At 41.5% G+C, this 19,135-nt stretch overlaps 1 protein-coding gene across 1 annotated transcript in view; it reads left to right on the top strand.

The window, feature by feature from the left end:
- The first annotated feature begins 355 nt into the window (after positions 1-355).
- The window catches only part of PPM1L (protein phosphatase, Mg2+/Mn2+ dependent 1L), a 108,664-nt gene continuing 89,884 nt past the window's right edge, over positions 356-19,135 (top strand). The window contains exon 1 of the mRNA XM_075418381.1: positions 356-427. Coding sequence (XP_075274496.1) covers positions 416-427 — 12 coding nt within the window. The 5' untranslated portion in view covers positions 356-415. The remainder of the gene's footprint in view (positions 428-19,135) is intronic.

Genomic DNA, 19,135 nt, shown 5'->3' on the forward strand with positions numbered 1-19,135 from the left:
AGTAACTGTCTCGTAAAAAACGTCTTGCTCTTGGTTTCTCTGAGCCTCCTTACAGAGGAACATGGCAAGGCTTCTTCCTTACGGTCTCTGGGTGTGGATAAGAGCATTTTGCATGATATAATTGGTTTATAGTGTTGCAGTATGCGAAATACGCCTTTTCATTTTTATTCATAGTGTAGAGAAGGGTTGGGGAGCTTAAATGTGAAAGGAGGGAATTTTTTGTATAAATGGCTAATGTTTGTAGCCACATACAGAGTCATGTAATGCTTTGTGTGCCACAGGACCTTGAAATCAGTAGCACGAACTGTTGGCAGAAATCTCTGGTTACTGATTAACTTACAAAGACAAAAAAAGAGGGAAAGGTCAGAAGATAATGGTGAGAGTCCTTACTAGCAATGTCTGAGACTGTGGAAACATGAATGCTGAGGTAAGGCCTGGAGAAGAGGGCACTGTGCCAGCTGTGTTTAAATGAGCCTGCTGTGCATTTAAAATACAGGTACTTGAAAGGATGATTAATTCCTCCCTGATTCAGTGGGGTGAACTTGCTGTCCTCTTCAGGCGCGCCGCGACAAACAAGTTGCCGCGAGGTTAGGTTGGGAAGGGAGCTTCTGAAATGCGGTGTCCCATGGTCATAGCTCATGTGCGTATTCTCCTTTAGCGACTCTGAGATGACTTACTCCTCGGTGAAGGGGAACTGGTAAATTACCGTAAATTTACCAAACACATGAGGACATTGGCAGAGCAGCTGGACACTTGTGTTCATACCAGTTAACATGGTTTTTAACCCCTTGGCAAACTGGTGATGTGAACACACCTGGGTGCAGGCTGGGCTAAGATGATGAGCATCTTTTCGGGCATTGATGGGAGGAAATTTATTCCATTTAATTGGAGATGATAATTGACAGCTGGAAGATAATGTTTGCCTTCTACCAAATGTTTTGGGGATATTTGGATTTTTTTTCTTAGTTTCTGATCCTAATAGCAGAAGGTGTTTATGCTGTGTTGAAAGAAGAGAAAGCTAATAATTTTGGGTTTTTTCCTAAATTTATCCAGATCTGCTAATTCTAATTCAAAACCTGTTCCTCTGATACTGAACTACTTAAGCAAACTTACTGATGTACATTTATCTATCATACTTTTAAGTAAACGCCATCAAGGATTAATGGCTTGGGACTTTATAAAATACAAGAAAAAATCAAACAACAGCTTTGAGTTTTTGTGGATGTTATAGCCTGGTTGTAAGGTGAAGTCTTTGAGGCTGTGCAGTTTTTAGAAGGAAACTGCTGGGATGGTTTTCCTTTCATAGTAATTTCCTTCAGTTTCAAATCTAGAATCCTCTGCAAAGTGCATAAATGTTTGAATAAATATTTACGTAGGTGAGGTCATGTTGATATGCAAGTCTTGAATCTGCTTATGAATTCCACATGAGTAGCCTAAAATATAAGCCAAAATTATATATAGGAATATTTCTGTCATTTAGTTTATCCAAATTTTGATTCTTGGATATTGTGTTACAGGGTTATGATTTTCACCCTAGAAAACCACGCTGATTAAATTTTAGGTCTACGCTATATGCTTATTGAAGTCACAAAACTGTGACTTAAAATTGATTAAAATGGTGTAAAAATATGTAATTGGAAGTAGCAACTCTTATCGCTGCCATTCACAGCTGTATCATCGAGTGTAGAAATGAATCTTTTTCAATTTTTATAAAACTCAAAAAGTCAATTAATTTTCAATGTAGTGTGCCAGCTTAGCTTGAATCGGTGCTTCCGTGTTTGGGCACACAGGCAGCCAACTGATTGCCAGTGGCTTAATTACATCACTTTTGATTCTTAGATACTTTCAGATTATGAAAATCATTGAAGTTTCTCTGTGAACTTAAATAACTCGGACTGTTCCATAGGAAGTGTTTGTGTGCGTGCTCCTGCTCAGGGGTCGATGCTCGGCAGCTATCGGTCACCATGGATGGGGAGGATATTTCACAGCTACCAAACAGGAATGTTCTGACCGCAGTTGTGAGAGTGCCTGATGCTTTTAACTTGATACCCTGCAGTCGCGCTCCTGGGGCCGTGCCCTTAGATACATAAGCAATCCCTAAAGATGGATCAATGCTCAGAAGTGAGCAACATCTTAAACTGCTTAAAAATGTGCTGATTTGTACTACTGATACTGCTTACCACGCAACAGAGGCAATGGTGAAGGCTTGTTGGCTAGTCCTGCTTAACCTGGTGTGCAGCCTGGATCTATAAGAAAAATATTTAAATACAGTTTTGGGGAAGTAGGATTTTGATTGATTCCTTCCTTTCTGTAGGTCAGGAACTTGGACATTTTTGTGTTTAATAGTGTGAGAGAAAGAAAATTCGTATTCTTCTGTCATGTGGGTTTAGTTAAAATGGCAGATTGCTCTAGCACTGTCTTGAATGTCAGGCTCTCAGTAGCTCTTCTGGACCAGAGCAGTATTTGTCCTTCCTCCCCGTTGTTAGAAATCTAAATATTTATGGTGTAAATTGTTCCTTAAAACTGAGTTTTGGCTTTTGGCAGTTTCACTTTTTAAACAATCTCCTAGCATATAGAATCATAGAATCATTAAGGTTGGAAAAGACAGAGGTCATCAGGATCATCAAGTCCAACCATCACCCCAACACCACCATGCCTACTGAACCACGTCCTGAAAATGGATGCTTCATTTTGCTGCTGTCTAGTTTTTGCCGGTGATGACAATTTTCTACAGCAGTCTTGGCCCCGTAGGAAGGCCCCGTACGAGTTGCTGGGTTCCCATGCACTGCAGCTGGCACCTCTGTGTTCTCTCTTGCTCTCAGGACCCTTCAGCCCTGTCCCCCTTCACGTGGCTTCCTCAGCACATACGTATTGCTGAGGTGAAGTGAAACTACAGGCAGTGCTGCACCTTTCCCCTATCCCCAGGAGCCTTTGAACGCGCTGATCTCTTCAGAAACGGTCATGCATGAGATCGTTCAGGTTTTTGTGACCAGAAAGGCAGTCCAGAGGCATCTGGCACTAATGTTTCTTGGGTCTTGAGGTTCAGGACTTGCTCTTTGCTTTAAGCACAGTGTAGATACTGACAGATCTAGGAAAAGAAACAAAATGCTCATGTACTCCTTCTGTAGTACCCTTTGGTTTGAGTCTATGCCCTTGAAACAAGAGTTCCCAAAACTAATTTAAGGGCAGCAACTGCTATAATTATGCACAGAAAGCCGTACAGCTCTAGCTTCACTTCACTGCAGTATTTGTTAAAACCTTATAGTTTAAGTGAGCCCACCCACCGTTGGACCCTACTGCCATCCTCCCTACTCTGTGCCCCCACAAAACAAGCCTCCTCACCCACATGCCCATGTCTGCTCCTGTCCAGGCAATTTTGTGACCGTACTTCTGTACCTGAGGATCCCATGAACCTTACACCTCCATCCGTTTAAGGGGTGCTCTACCTCAGCAAGCTGTGCCCTGTTTGGCCCCTGCCAGCCCTTGGGTCTTTAGGTCCTCACGTGTGCTGGGACCCAGGCAGGCCCAGGGGAGCTGCGCGGTGGTGTGTGTCAGCAGCAGCTGCCTTGGCTGGGGTGCTCAGCCTGCATCTCGGGCAGGACACCGAAGACAAGCAGTAATAGGAGCTGTTGCTGCTCATACCATGTGGCACATCCGTGCTGATTAAAATGACCTGCATGTTCCTACCAGTGTGCGTGCATGCCCCAGTTTGAAAACCTCTGTAACAAGTTTGGGAATGTATGCCCTGTGCCACCACCTTCTGAAATAGGGAGCAGGTATGAGTGAGGCTCTTTTTTCTTTAAAACAGCTCTTATAACTACAAGTTCCCTTCGGCTGACTTCCTAGTCAGGTTCACATTATATCATCAAAGTTCACCATCAGTGACTCTGTTAGGAGATACCAGTCCAGCTGGACCGACCAGTTTCTCTGACTCATGGCCAGCCCAAGAGATCTTCCATGTAAAAGAAGGTCATGAAGATTTAATGACCCTTTGTCTTTATTAGCCCTGTAGAGTTTCAGTTCACCCTGAAGGTAATAAAACAAAAAAGATGACAGATAAGGCAAGTCCAGAAGGATGCTTCCATCCTGACAAAGATGTACGTACAGACAGCTCGTGGTCTCCAGGCTGTTGTAGGTTGTGTGCAGAATCAGCAATTCCAACAAGCTGGAAAATTTCTTTCTTTTGGGCTGCTTGTGTGCGGTTGCTCCTGTTGTTCAGCTAGCGTTAAACACTTCAGCTAGCGTTTTTGTTCCAGCAGTTTAAAACTTGCTGCCAAATGTAGAGATTTCATTTGAAAGCAGCATAGCTTTAAAAAAAGCAAATTTGCAGATGCTAGAATACTAATAAATGCTCAAGTCAGGATAAGTAGGGGAGACTGGTGAGAGTGTGTAAGTTGTAGTTTAAATAACTGCCCATTTATGCCATAAGGCCTGATACTTAGATGGCAAAGCTGTTCCTGATCTGGTGTAAGTCAGCTATCTTGATCACATTCAACAAATAAAAAGAAGAGAAAGTACTTCTTAAGACTACTTTCAGGTCTAGAGTAATTTGCAGGCCATAAAATAATCTCATTGGAAAAATCTACCTTTCTTTCTACTGTTGTAGAAAAGTAATTCCAGAGAAGTAGATGTTGGGCGGTTACGTATGGCACTGAGCGGGGCTTGGGCTCCGGGCAGAGCAGGGTCCGAGCTGTCATGTGGTAAGCGAAGCGGGCGCGGGGAGCGGAAGAAGCGTCGTTCTTTCGGTTGGGTGCCATAACGAACTTCCGAGAGCTGCGTGGCAGCACGGGCGACCAATCCTACTGCTGCCGATACAAATTGATTATGGTGCTGAAACATTGCCGGCTCTCATCATCTCCGACCTTGTCTGCTTCACAGCTGTGCGAGCAGCTGACATCTCCTGCCAGACAATCAAAGTACGTGTTTTAACTGCTAAACCACAGCACAATTATCCGTAGCACGTCATGTCGCCAAACCTCAAAGCTTCCCTGGAGAAATGAACATTTATTTGCATTTACTTTCAGCGATAAAGTGTTATCCCTTGCAAATTTTCTCATTGTCATAAATGTTGAAAAAGCCTGGTTTTTTTCAAAGTCCCCTTCAGGGGTAAACATTTGATTTTATTAAGTTCTGGTACAGTAGCTGAAACTGTCGTGCAGTACTGCTTTCAATCAATATGCTTTTTAATGTAATAAACCTCTTTACTTTTTCATTCTCTATGAGATAGAAAACTGCTGGAGGGCATGAAACATTCTGATAAGTGACAATGCGTGGCCCATAATAGAGTTCTCTGGTGTGCCACGGCTCACTTGCACTTCTTTAAACTTGCATTTTAAATGGGAACATGATTGATTTGCAGGTAGTCTACACATGGACTGCACCTCAGAACTGCCTAAACTTTCCCTGAAAAGTGCATTTCCTCCAAACACACGCTGAAGCTGAGGTATTGAAATAGCTGATTGTGATCAGCATTAAATAAAATGTCTGTCCGAGGGGGTGTGCTTCAGGAATGGAAACTCATTGTGGGAGTAGGAGGAAGGGGAGGACAAACATGCGCGTCGTCTTCGTTTTCTTAATGCTTGTAGCCCTGAGCTTTCATCTACTTTCCTGCATTTGAGTGTGAATGTTTGTTTCTGATTTTTCTAGGTGTTTTTTTTTAATTACCTAGGTCTTTTTAAAGATGTATAGGACACTATGTAGGATAGTGATAGTGCTTTTAATGTGCTTTTTTTTTTTTAATCTGATATATATGTGATGCGGTTACAATGGGTTTATTTCTGCTGAGAAGCGGGGCAAGTTGGACAAGAGTCTGGATGATCCCACTGAACAAAGCTAGTATATTCGTTAGATATTTACTCCTGATCATCCTAAGTTTGGGCCTTTATTGGTATGGAAGAAAAGGAAAATCACACAGGAAGAAGTAGAAAAATAACTACAGAATAGATACAGGCAGTCTCTAGTTCACAAGGAGGAGAGAAGCAGCAACACTGGGAAGGAGACAATCTCATTTCCCCCAAAGTGGTGTTAACTGGGAGACACCAAACTGACCAAAGTCGTGAATGTAGATGGTTTTGTTATAACTCATGTTCTCCTATAAATGAGATTGAACAAGATTTGGTTGTGAAATGCCTATGATAACGACCACTTGATACAGGGATCGTGATGCTTGGCACACGGGATCACAGCTGCTGATGGGAGGACTAAGCCCACTTGTCTGTGGGCAGGATGCTGCTGGGATTCCCGCTGGAGAGAGGTGAAGGTGGGCGGCCTTGCACTATGTGCTTGGAGATGAACTCTGAAGCAGGACAAGGAAAGTAAATTTTTACTAACTGCTTGAAAAAAGGCCATTGCTACCCTTTCTGGCCATGCAGTTGAAAGCATCCAGTGTTCTTACTGGAGTAACAAGGCACAGGGACTCCAGTGCAGAAAGGAGGTGAGGGAAACGAGAAGTGGAGCTTGGGACTTGAAGACAAGAATGTGAGTAAGGGAGGAAAGGGAGAATAGCATGTGGGTTTGCATCATAGCTTGCCTTAATTTTAGATTGCTGTAAGACTGGACATGTTTAATATCAAACTGTCCTAGCAAGTTCACCAGGCAGCCACAGGAAGACTACTCATGTGCCATTGTTTATACAGTGCTGGAGGTCCAACACCCAAGAGATGTATAGTAAGGGTTATTTCCGTGGTTTAGGATGAATACTGTTTTATCTCTCTCTGTGCATGTTTGAGAGAAACAGAGAGCATGAGTGCGCATTTTGGCAGCGTTTCTTTATGGCTGTTGAAAGCGCACGAACAGTTTTGTAACTCTGGATGCTCTGAAAACTAAACTTTGCCCGCTTTGTTTCTACTGATGGTCACTGGTTTGCTGGCAGCTATTGACAGTCCTTATTGCTCTGGACTTAGAGAACAAAATGTAGGACCAGCTGCCTGTTTCATAGTGCCAATTGGCATCGACGTGTCAGAGGAGAGCTCCATGCAGCCCCTCTTCTTACTTATGTTTCATGCATAGGATGGTAATGTGAGGTGCTGCATTAGTTTACAAAGAGATTGGTATGACAGATTTTTTCATTTTGCAAGATGTTTTATGCTTTCATATAAAATACATCACATAAGTCTGACTTTTTTTAAAAGGGGCTTGCTTTTATAGCTACTATTACAGTAGCGGTTTTGGAAGGCAGAGTAGAGTGATTGAATTCTCTGTGGGTGAATGTTGCATGAAAGATTTGTAATCTTTGGCAATTAGAAAATTGTTGCAGAGGTTAATGGTGATATTATTTTTATACTTTGAGGGCAGGAGCAATCTCCTGCCTCCAGGATGGAATTATTTCAATCAGTACTTTAAATAAGCACTTTCTGTGATGGTTTAAATTGACAAACATTTAAATCATCAATCTGAATTCTTTTTTGCTTTAGTGTTTATTTTAGCAATTATGTATCCTGATGTACTGATGGACATTATTTTTATTTTATATTGTTTCTGAAAAGGAGAATGGTATTTACTATCAATTACTAATTTCTTGAGGTTTTTTCTTGCCCTGTTTTTGTGTGGATATCATAACTGTAAATAAAAGCAGAACAAAAAAACTAAATAAGAGGCCAAATAATGTAACTACATTTGTTAGAAGTTATTGAATGATTTGCATCTAGAACTAATTGTATGCAACATTTTAAGCCCCTGGAGGGTGAATTGATTTGAGAGACGCTTCTGGGACTTTGGAGGTAGGTTTTGTGATGGAGGCTCTCTTATCAGGAGTCTCTTCCTGAGATCTGGATTCCATGGCCACGTGGTCTGTGGTGAGGTCAAGTACTCAGACTCCAGTTCTAACTTGAATTAGACCACAATAGACAAGAATTGGAGGTAATTCTACTTGATCAAGCTAAGATATTCAAAGAGAATGAACCTGCCATCCTGTAAGGTATTCTTTGCTAGAGTGTTGGTGCTCTCACAGAAATCTACTCAAAGGCTCTGTCCTAGGGGCTCTGGTAGGAGCTGGTGCCTTGATGTTACTGATTCAGTCACTGTATTGCTCTTTAACCTTCAGAGGCAAGTATGTGCCATTTCTAATCTCTTATTTTAGTTATCTTATTAAGGTGATAGATTATATTCTCAGGCTTTGAGATACAAATTTTGTTAATAGTTTTATTTTTAAAAAACATGTTTTTTTAAAAAAGCAACTTTTATCTAACTTAGCTGCCTCCTTGTAAAGAATAGTGCTAGTCTGCCTGGTAGTGACATACAGCAGTCAATAGCTGTGTACTGGTTCGTGCTGCTGCTCTGCGTATGAGGACTAGAAAAATACTCTGAGTAAGTTAGAGTATCTCTTGGGATGTGTTGGGTTTTGCACTCCACACTTTAAGTTGCAAGAGTTGGAGTTTGAATATTCTAAAGTGTTTGTGTAAACTTTCAAGACTGACAATTGAGGTAGCGGCTTCTCATAAACATCATGATGCCATGGCAGAAGAGCCAAAAGAAAGTGTATCCAGCTGCATATTGGAATTAGTTGTTTCAAATGTAGCTTTTAAAAGCTTTTTTGGCATGTGGGTTGTGCGTCTCTTATTAAGAAAAACCTGACTGTGAAGGGAGATGAAAATCATGTTGATGAATAATATGAAAGGCTGTAACCTCAAACCTATTATAGTGAAGAGAGGTTTTTTTACTGGAATGTTTTGTTACTGGGTTTCCCAGCACTCCCAACGGATAGGAGAGCTAAATAGAATTTTGTGACAAACACTGTTTGATTGAGATTTTTTTCTTTTATGTACAAATTGAAAACTTTGCATTTTGTCTGTCACAGTGGCTTTAAGTTGACCTCGCTGTGCTTCTGGTTCAAAGTATTTCGAAAGTGTGTCACGAAAACATATTATACCTCTGTGAACAGGTGTTTTCAGATCATTTTACAGGCTTAAATTTCTGCTTATGTCCCTTGGCTGATCTGATACAAGTCAGTAACACAACTGAAAATAGAACTTTATAGGCCCCCTCTCCTCCTCCAGGTGCAACTGCTCCTTTTTTTTTCTGTTGGACACAACATTGTTAACTGTGTGCCTTCCATTATTTGATGTAACACCATCACCTGCTTGCTGGGCTTAGCAGTCTTCAATTTCGTTTCTTAATGTGGTTATCAAGAAAGTAATGGCACCAAAGACCCAGCAGCATCAGTGCTGACTTCACACTGGTACCGTGAATCTTAGTGGTCGTCTTTCATGCCAAAATAATGCTACTGACATGTCTCCATCGCTGTGAGAAACCCTGATTTGAACCTGGGGCAAGCGCTGTGCTACTGTTTGTCATATTTTAAATGAATTCTTTCAGCATTTTGTTGTGAAACAGAATTTTTGAAGAGTGATCTAAATTACAAGGCAGGAGTGTGAGAAGGTGGCCAGCTGTTAGACATCAGGTGACAAGGGTGAGGAGCACAGCTGGTTTCTCATTAAGTGAACTCCCTGGCCTGGTGGCTGATTTGACAGCTGAGCTCACTGTGGATGTCAGGAATTCATCACGTGCGTGACCTGTGAGTCTGGCCCTTCCTCAGTAATTTCTGGAGCTGGAGGTGATCTGCCTGGCAGTTTCCGGAGACCCGAGCACGTAGCCATTTAACCGAATTAACCCCCAGAGCTTCCAGCCCTGCTCTGTGGTACTGTGTGAGCGGGAGAAGCTGAATATAATCTCTGTGCTCACCTGCTTCTCTGGAAGGGGAACTTGCTGTTCCCTTTCTTTGCCAATAGGAGTCTTTCTGTGTAGGGAGCTAATGGCAAGACATGAAAACTTGGTATAATTTGTCTTCTCTTGAGAAACATAAAGGAGACTCACTGCAAGCGATCTATTGCTTGCAATTTAACTGCTGCAGGTGTTGCAGCATGGGTTCCTGAGGCAGTACTCTTTCTTCTCTCTGATTTTCTGGTCTTGAGAGTTAAATACGTGCCCTGGAAGACTAAAATCTTCTGGAAACTGCTGCTTTTGATCCAGGAGACTAACTTTTAAGAGGCTGGGGATGTGAACAGAGCAGTAGTGTGGAGGCTGGAGGTGAGTATGCGTAATGTTTTCTGATTTAAATAAGGAAAGAAAAGTTAAATTAGGGAACATAGGGGGCTTTTATTCTCTTCATAAAAGTGCCCCAGAAGATCTACTTAAGTGTTTTTGGGTTTGACTTTCAAAGTCGCATTAATAAAACATGTAAGACCTCCTGATCTTTCTTGAATTAAAGTGCTGTACTGCAAGAAAATTGCCCTTAGAAGTGAGGGGCGTTTCAAGGTAAGGAGGGATGAGTAGGGAACAATAAAAGGAGATTAAATTAATTAAAATGGGAGTGGGTGTGTCTGCATTTTACCATGTCTCTGTATGGCCACATGAGGAGTGGAAATCAAATGAACCAAATGAAGAAAGTGCGTGTATACCCCAGCTGAACAACAATCTTACGATTGCCTTAATCTTATAGCTTAAACAACTCCGCACCACTGGAAGGAACCTACAGGCATTATTTTTGTGCAGCAAGAATTAGCGAGATACCAGAAAAAAAAGAGAGAGAGAGAGAGAGAGATGATGAGTGCTCAAAGGGAGCAAATACGTAAATATTTTGTAGGGAGAAGTAATTAGTGGTAGGAATGAGCTAATGCCCAGGCCCTGAGCTGCCAGACAGTCTAGCTTCCCCAGTAAGCAGTTTCAAAATGCATCACCATTGCCTTCTCTACTTCAGTCATTAAGCCATAATATCCAAGATCTTATTCAAATGTCAGAATTCAAGAGCCTGTCTCATGAAACTGTCTTTATAGGAAAAAAAATGAGTCAAAATACTCCAGGAAAGCTTTCGTTACTAATGTGTCTCTGCAGATGCTTGTGTCCTGGGGAGCACAGTTCCCTTCGATGTGCTTTAGGAGTTTGTGCGAGCACCTCTTTGCATCTGGGTTCTGAAGGCTCTGGCCCCAGATTCACGTGGGCATACGCAGGTGCACGGACGCCTGGAGGGAACTCCAGCAGTGCCGTAGTGCTGGCAGCGCTCCGAAAGTGCTCGGCAGCTCTTCCTCTGACTTTCTGGCTGTGGTGCTCTACGCGATAAATTAGAGAAGGATGCGGGCTGCTTTGGGAGTTATCAGTGTTCCCTGCACTTCAGTAGGAGCTACAAGGCCAATGCTGCCTTGACCTGTCCCGGTTGTGCGACCTCACTGTTTCAAATGTGATAATTTTCAATATTTGAGACCATTTTGAATCACTTAGAATTAGTAAACATGTTAATGATCTCTTATTTGCATGAACTTGAAAAGAGCAGAGCTATTTTAAATTACAGCTGAATTCCAAAGGGACCAAAGTAAGGGTGGGCTTCACTGCCTGGTGCATACCTGTCAGGCACCTGGTGATTGTGGGGCATGTACCTGAAAGGGGAGGCATAAGTGCAGGCTTTCTTATTGCTGTCTTCCTCTTTCATTAACAGAACTTATAGCATTGTGGGACACTACTCACAGCACAGAAAAAGCTTGACTTCTTGGTTTGTCAAATAATAGAAACTGAAGATCTCATCCGTCTAAAGTGAGATCTGAGGGAAAGTTTAAAAAATAAAAGTGAAATAAGCCAAGTCTTTTCCCTACCTTTATACAGAAAAACAAAATCAATTAATTTGTTTCTTGATTCATTCCGGTAAAGATAAGAATATCTGCTTCAGCCTGAAAACAAAGGTTGAAATGAGGACCAAGAGGGAGCCATATACTGAACTGACTTACGGAGGCTGGCTGTGTTGTGCACGTGTGTGTGTGTAATAAATCATGGACACCACTGCTCTTGCAGCTGGATTGCTCTTGCTCAAGGACCTCCTAATGAAAGCCACCACCAGCCCAGACAGACGCAGTGACAACATGATAATATGTGTGTGTGCATGGAAGCAGCTGTAAAGAGAAGTTTCGGAGTTTTCTTAGGTATCCATCAGCCCCTTTTGTTTCCAGTTGTGTTGTTTCCAAAGCTCTCGACAGAATAGCTGTTTGGTGTTTGGGACGGAAGTGAGACAGGAAAGATGGCTACTCTGTGAGCAAGGTGCCCAGGCTCTTAGTGCATTTCATAGCATGAAGTATTCCTATGCTGGACGGAGACGTGATGTAACAGTACAGTTGCAAAGTCTTGGGTATCAGCATCTCTCTTGGAATTGCAGTGAACCTTGTTAATGTACTTCAAGATTTGCAGGGACCCAGCTCCTGCTTTGCCGTGTGAGTTCTTAATTGAGAAAAAGAGCAGTTTGTACAGCAGCCTGAGGCTATCATGGACTTAATACTCATTTGATATATTTCTTAAGAAGAGGAGAAATACTGCAATAGAATGCACAATTGTAGCAGGTTATGATAGTTTGGAGACTAAGGCATGCCTGTACCACTGTCACCGCTGCGACTGTGGCATGTGCAAGCTGCTTTGAACTAGCTGAAGTACCAGGACTTGTGTAGCTGTTGCAGCACTCTGAGACTGAATAAAGATGTGTCGAGTTAGCTTGTGCGGGTCTCCATCTTACAACAGCCACATGCTAGCAATATGCAAAGAAGTGATTTTAAATTAGCACTTCAGTACAGTAGTATAGATTATCTTCAGTATAAATATATCTTCTGCTGTCTCCACCAGACCTACTTAATTCCTTTTCATTTTTCCCAGCAACAAAGTTGAAATGTTTAACTGCTTAAGTTAAATTTGTTAGCTGTTGCGGGAGTTAATACTTGGTATTTGTGCATGAAACCAGATCATTGTTCATTAGGATGGAATTGGGCTTGCTAGCTAGTACAAGAAGATGAAAGTGCTGTTTCAAATTCTGCTGTAGGAGAGAATTGAGCACTAATTACTCATTTTATGGATGTCAGGTTTTGGTACTTTATATACAGCTTTTTTAAGTACAGACTTTAACTCCTCTTATTGTGTCTTGAAAACTGAATTCCAATCTGACTGAATTTGACTATCTGGATTTAGATGGTTTTGAAACATCAATAGGGGAAGCTTGCAAAGCACTATCCAGTACTATATCTGGATTTCATCAGAGTTAGTAATGCTGCTTTTTTTCACTGAACAAGAAATTTGTGTACATACTCATTTAATGAATCAAGTGTGAGGAGAAACATTCTGCATGCTTGGTCATAGTGCGTGTGTAAACAGTAGGGGGTCAGACTCCAAAATGTTACTGTTCTTTTTAAGTTGAAAGCAGATAATAACCGTAAAGGTTTCATACCCTGAAAATATATTTAATAGACATTTATTAACAGCTAAGAATGGTCCTATTTAAAATGAAATCTGTTATTACCTGGATATGTGTTTAAGATCAGTGACATGTGCTTGACTGTAGGAAGAAGATGCTTAGCCTATAATCCTTGCCATGTCAGTGCAGACTGGATTTAACAAAGGAGGAGATTGGAGAGTTTGTTGGAGGAACTTTTTGCTCCCACTTCATAATGGTTGCTTAAAACTGCCCTAAAAGTGAAGTTCATAAACTTTTTAAATTGCCCATACAGTAGTAATTGTAGATTTATGTTGGCTGAATAATTAATTTCTCCCTGGTTGTAATCCTGGTGCGACTGCTGCCTTTCCCACTGCAGATTAAAGTTCTCAAGATTTCTCCAGCTGCAAGGCTTTCGTCTAGATGAAATGGAAGCAGAACTTTGAGAACAAAAAGGTTAGATTTATTGTGTGCAACTATGAAAGGAGAGAGATGAGGACGAGCAAAAAGAGGATAAGAACTGCAGCATTGTGCAGCTGTATCAAATTCATTGCTGCTTTTTGTTAGGATGTCCAGGACTGGTCATCCGTCCTGTCGTGATTCTCCCAGATGGTGTTTTCAGTCCTTGTTTGGCTGACAGTAGATGACTGGAATGACAACTATTTATTATGTCAGGGGAACGCCTTGGGTGGGCAGCGGTCTCGCTCTGTGGGAACACGTTCGAAGACTGTTGAACTGATGTCTGCTAATACAGGAAAACAGGCCACGAAACACGTGTAAAGTATGAGATTAGCGTAATTAAGTTTTCTTCCATCTTAAAAGGTGGAGGTTTCTTTAACAAAAAGATAAGCGTGCTTGAATTAAACATTCTAATATGTCACCAACTGAAAAAGAGCAAGAGGTCTCACTGACAGTTTGCTATTTGAAGGCTACAGCTGCTCATTGACAACATTGATCAGAGCCAAATGTCGGGAATGGAGAAGTCAAGACAGACTGTCTAGAAGATGAAGAAGAATCTGAGCATGATTGGTATTTAGGTCTCTATTAGACAAGAGCGTCTGGAAGAATTGTTATTTTAAATTGTTCCAAGTGAAAAAATAGGAAACATTTTTTTAGTACCTCTGTGAAGCTGTGTTAGCACGTCAGAGGTTGAGCATTTGATGTGTATATTATATCTGCCATTGAAATGGAGTGGTATTATACAAAAACTTGTTTCACTAATTCTTTCATTGTGGAAACCACATTTTGCTTTCAAAATATTTTGAGTATCTATTGTAAATATGATTCTGTAAAATAATTTTTGTATTTATTATTGGATTTGTTAGTCCCATCTTAAATTAATCCCATCTTAATATATGACTTCTATTTAGAGAAATAATGCAGTTTTAAAGTCTGGATATAATCATACTCACGCTTTGTGATTATTTGATCTTCCTCAATCCTGTAATGCTTTAGTCTGGTTCTGAGGTAATGACCATCCCATGGTAAATATTGATTGCAGTGGTGTCCTCCAGAGTTCAGTGTACACTGTCTTTTTGAAGAATTAAGTTTAAAAAACTGACTTTCAATTCTTTACATATTGAGGGAAGGTAGAAAAGAAGAGAAACTTTTGACATATTACAAAGGCTGTTAATCTCTAATAACTGAAGCTTTTCAGTCTGAGTTTGATTCTTATTTACTGTGGCAAAAACATACTATTATTTTCTTGAATTTCTGAACTACTTCGCAGAAATCATGCAGCAGTCTACTTTTGGTTGGAAGACTCTTCTGTGCTGAAGATGAGACTACTTCCTTAATTTATGAGCAACTGTGGTGCAAGAAAACATCTTATTCTAAGATTGAGAGACATGGAAATACACTTTTTTAGAATGAGCATTACAGCTGTGATGCAAACTGAAGGACACTTGCTAGCAGAGCAAGTCTGTCTGGGGAAAGAATCTGAAATAGTTTGAATTAATCTTGTGCTTTTCATAGAAGCAAAACCAGAAGTTGAAGCAGAACTCATCTGTAATTTGGTAGTATTTTGACTGGACACAAGCAGTTTTCTTCAGTGCTGAGCAGTTCAGTAAAGGAGAAAAAATAATAGTCTTGCTATTCCAATAGATCTCAAAGTATTATCCATAGCTACAACAGAGAAAAAGGAACTGAGAAGTGTCATATAATTACTTAAAATGATCTAATTTGTCCTGTGACACAAACACCTACTTGTTGGCAAAATCTATTGGGTGACTGAGTAGGAAAAAGACATTTCAAAACAGAGGTCAAATGCAAAGTTCAAGATGTTATAAAAAGCCTTTTGCATATGGAAAATCTCCAGTCAGTGGGCAGAGCTGGCAGGGAGTTGGTAAGTCTTTGCAGGAGTCGTCACTGCTATGAATTCCCCAGCTGTGAAGTTACTCTGGCCTCCCAGTACAACACTGGCTTCCAAACACCTATAAATGTGCCAATTTTTCATGCATACTTTTTCATTTGAATATTTTCCAGTTCGAGATTTTCCCTAGCGCTGTGTAAGGTGCCTGTAGCAGGATGTGCCTCAGATGGGGTCTGTTGCGAGCCACTCTTGCCTGTCTAACTTAATGTGATATTATTCCCTGTCTGCTTTCTCCTACATAAAATAAAAATTTTGCACCGAAGTGTACAGCCCGCATCTTCTGTTTGGAATCAGGAGAAAATGTATTGCCATATTCTAGGAACACTGAACTCTATGCAGTGCCTGAATATGTGATGACACGTTCAAGCAGTGGTCACAAGTGACCGCTCCCTTGGACTGCCTTGCAAGGAAGAAATTTTTCTTTCTTTGTGTTGTGACAAGATCCAGTTGGTACTCTTAAATATACATGAAATTAGATATATATTTCTTCCAAGGCAGGATTTTATGTATATAAATAAATGTTTTCCAAGAAAGGGTCCTTGCTTTGTCTTCTCAGAAGGGACACAATTATTCTACCTCAAATGGCACAAGTAAATGCAGCCTAATTCTTTCTCCGTGACAAGGCCTGTGTGGCTACTATAATCCCTCTCCTGCCATTCAGTTAAGAGATGCAGTGTCTGGGAAGAGGGGCATTCTAACTAAGATGCTGATTAAATGTCTAAATGTTAGAAGAAATTTACTTACCAGTCAGCTTTCTTAGGTCATATGTCTTTTGATTTAGTCTGCTAGTCAGTCAGATGAGAGATATATGTCAGGTACATGTATTTCTACACAAACACGCGTGCACAGACACTCGCAAGTGAAGTCCTAGTCTTTAAATGCAGCAATAAAAATCCTCAATGTGATATTGGGCATAAAATGTTTGCATAAGACTTAGCACAGCAAAAGTTGGTAATAGTTCATTTCGATTTTATGTTACATTCAGATGCCATTGTCGCAGGAATGAAATACAGGAAAGTACAAAATGCAGACTGCTATTCCACTGAAGCCTGGAGGGCAGCGAAAAGTTTCAAGAGGCACAGTGGGAAATTTGCTTTGATTTAGCAGTTGTTGGCCCCGTCAACAAATTACTAGTAAATAAATTTGCACTCTGTGGACGAAAGCTTCATGAAAATGTTATTTTAACAGATGCACTGTTTAACAGCTTATTATTAGTCCTATGGATTGGGGGATTTTTTTAAGAAAACCTGAGGAAATGGTTTGAGAGGTACATATTTCCGGCTGTTCAAAAACTCACCGCCAGACTATCAGCCTTGCATAGATGCAGATGTGGTAGCAGTCAGCATGAGAGCAGTGCCAGGGTCATGAAGAAGTGTCACAGAGTCCTTTGCCTCTCAGATGGTCCTGGTATTCTCTGCCTTTGAGAAACACCTGCAGCAGGAACGCTTTCAGACTAGGAGAAAGAAAAATGTCCTAATAATTCTGAATTTTTGTGTTAAAACATTTATCTGAAATCTTTAGGAAACCTTTATTATGGTAAATACACGTATTGTGGTGGCTCTTTTAGTGGAGTATGTTGTACCTTCTTTAGAAAGGAGATGAAAAACCAGTTACGGTAGAACATTTTGGTTACTGGACGCAGTGTAAAAAGCGCTAATCTGCAGTGAGTAATACCGTCTAAAGTTAGACCAGGTATCATCAGGAAATTTGCCATATGTATAGCTTCCTGCTTTGGATTTAGAGTCACAGAGTAGGTTTCTTTCCAAGCTCATCAAAAATAGCTCTAACCAGTCTGCCACAGACTGAAGCCTGTCTTTTCTTAAGGCTCATCTATATGCAGAGGATCCAGTAGATTGACATTTAATTTGTTTGCACTAAATTACTTTGCATCAACGTACAAGTTTTAAAAGTCCTCTAGCGCAGGGTGTCCTGTTTCGCTCTGTGTCCACCCTGGTAGCTGGCGTAGCTGTCTGCTGTGTACCCTGCTTGTCTTCTGCTTTTTCTGGGCACTGGAAACACTGCAGTTAAAAGTTTTCTGTCTCACTCTTAGATTAACTCTCCGCAGACTTTGCTTCCTCCACAGCTTCACTGAGCTAAAGAAGAAAAAAAGGGGGGCAATCCTAATTCCACAGCCCCCCTGGGTACTGTCCTAATAAAAACCCAGCACCTTGTCAGCTGACCAAATGGAAACGGGGTTGGTTTATGCAGCTAGGTTGGCGATTCCTCTTGAAGCCGAGAGACGTGTGTTTTTGTGGCGTTTGCTGCTGGTGTTTATAGCCCGCTATATCGTAGCAAACAAACAAGTAAAATAAAACCCTGTGGAGGAGGGTGAGAGTACTTTTTCTGACAAGCTGGGTGTTCTGTGCAGTGAAATTAGCTAAAGCCAACCAGCTAGTTCAGAGCTGCCCGCCGGTGCTCGCTGAGGGCTGCCAGGTGAGCGCAGGCAGTGCGAGGGAGCGGGGTACCGGGCCTCCAAGATGGCACATTCCCTCCTCGACCACGACACCCAGCTGTACTTGCGCTCACAGCTGCTTTGCTCGAAAGTAAAAAATACATTAATTTATTCCAGCGGGACGACTGAGGCTGCGAAAGTGTTTTTACTTCTCGCCGAGGTGCACGTATCGCAGCTCATCTGCTGAACAGTAAATTGCGTAGCAGAAGTAACCAGGATGTGGGTTCAGGGTGTCAAGTTGTTGTAAAAGAGGTTGTTTCCCCTCGCTGCTGCCCCGACCTTGCCTTCCTCCTGCCCTGACACTTCACTGTCAAGAGCTGCTTCAGGAAGCTGAACTGGCAGAAGCTGTTTTTTTCCAGCTGGTGTTTAGAGGTGTGAGCTAACCTGGCAGGGAGGGAGGAGAGGGGCCGTGGGGCAGGGACCACCACTTAGCTGGGTTTCAATGCACAGAAGCTGTAGTTTCAGGCCCTGCTTTTTCTGTGTAAACATGACATAAAGAACCTGGTTTTCATTGCAAGGGCAGTGCCTCGGGTTAGGCTCTTGGGGAAATCTTCAGGTATTGTGTGACTCACTCTGCTCTTTCCCAACTCCCCAGTCTTTCCATGTGCTTTTTACACCTATATCTCGTTAGAAATATTTTTCCTCTTCCTTTTCAAGCCCTTCGCTGCCTCTGAAGATTAGTTTAGCTCCTCTGGCCTTGGTGTCACAAGTATTCCCCTTGCTGTATTTCCTCTTTAATGTCTGTTTTGGGACATTAAACTGCTTGTCATTTTGAGTCAGTCTGAGAAGCTGTGGGAGAAGTAATTGATTCTTTAGAAATGTTACAGAGGTGTAGGAGACTAGTAGTGCTGCGTTTCTGCATGGGTTTTTTTTAAACTCCAGCAGCAGAAGCCAGCCATAGTTCATGTCGTGTGAAAGAACATATTTTGTGGCAAGAAGGCAGGAGAGGTAATTAAGGTGGTGTTTGAGTGCATGGGTTTGTGTGTGCATCCATTGTGCTGGGTTACAATGAATTACTTGTCTCTGATATGATAAACTGTTATTGCAGATTTAAAAGTGCTTCGTAGTACACGAGGCATAGTAGAGACAGAACAAATCTCCCCAAAGGCTATATTAATATTCATTACAGAGTTAACAGCAT

Source organism: Opisthocomus hoazin, chromosome 4 (genome assembly GCF_030867145.1).
Source record: "Opisthocomus hoazin isolate bOpiHoa1 chromosome 4, bOpiHoa1.hap1, whole genome shotgun sequence".
NCBI lineage: Eukaryota > Metazoa > Chordata > Aves > Opisthocomiformes > Opisthocomidae > Opisthocomus > Opisthocomus hoazin.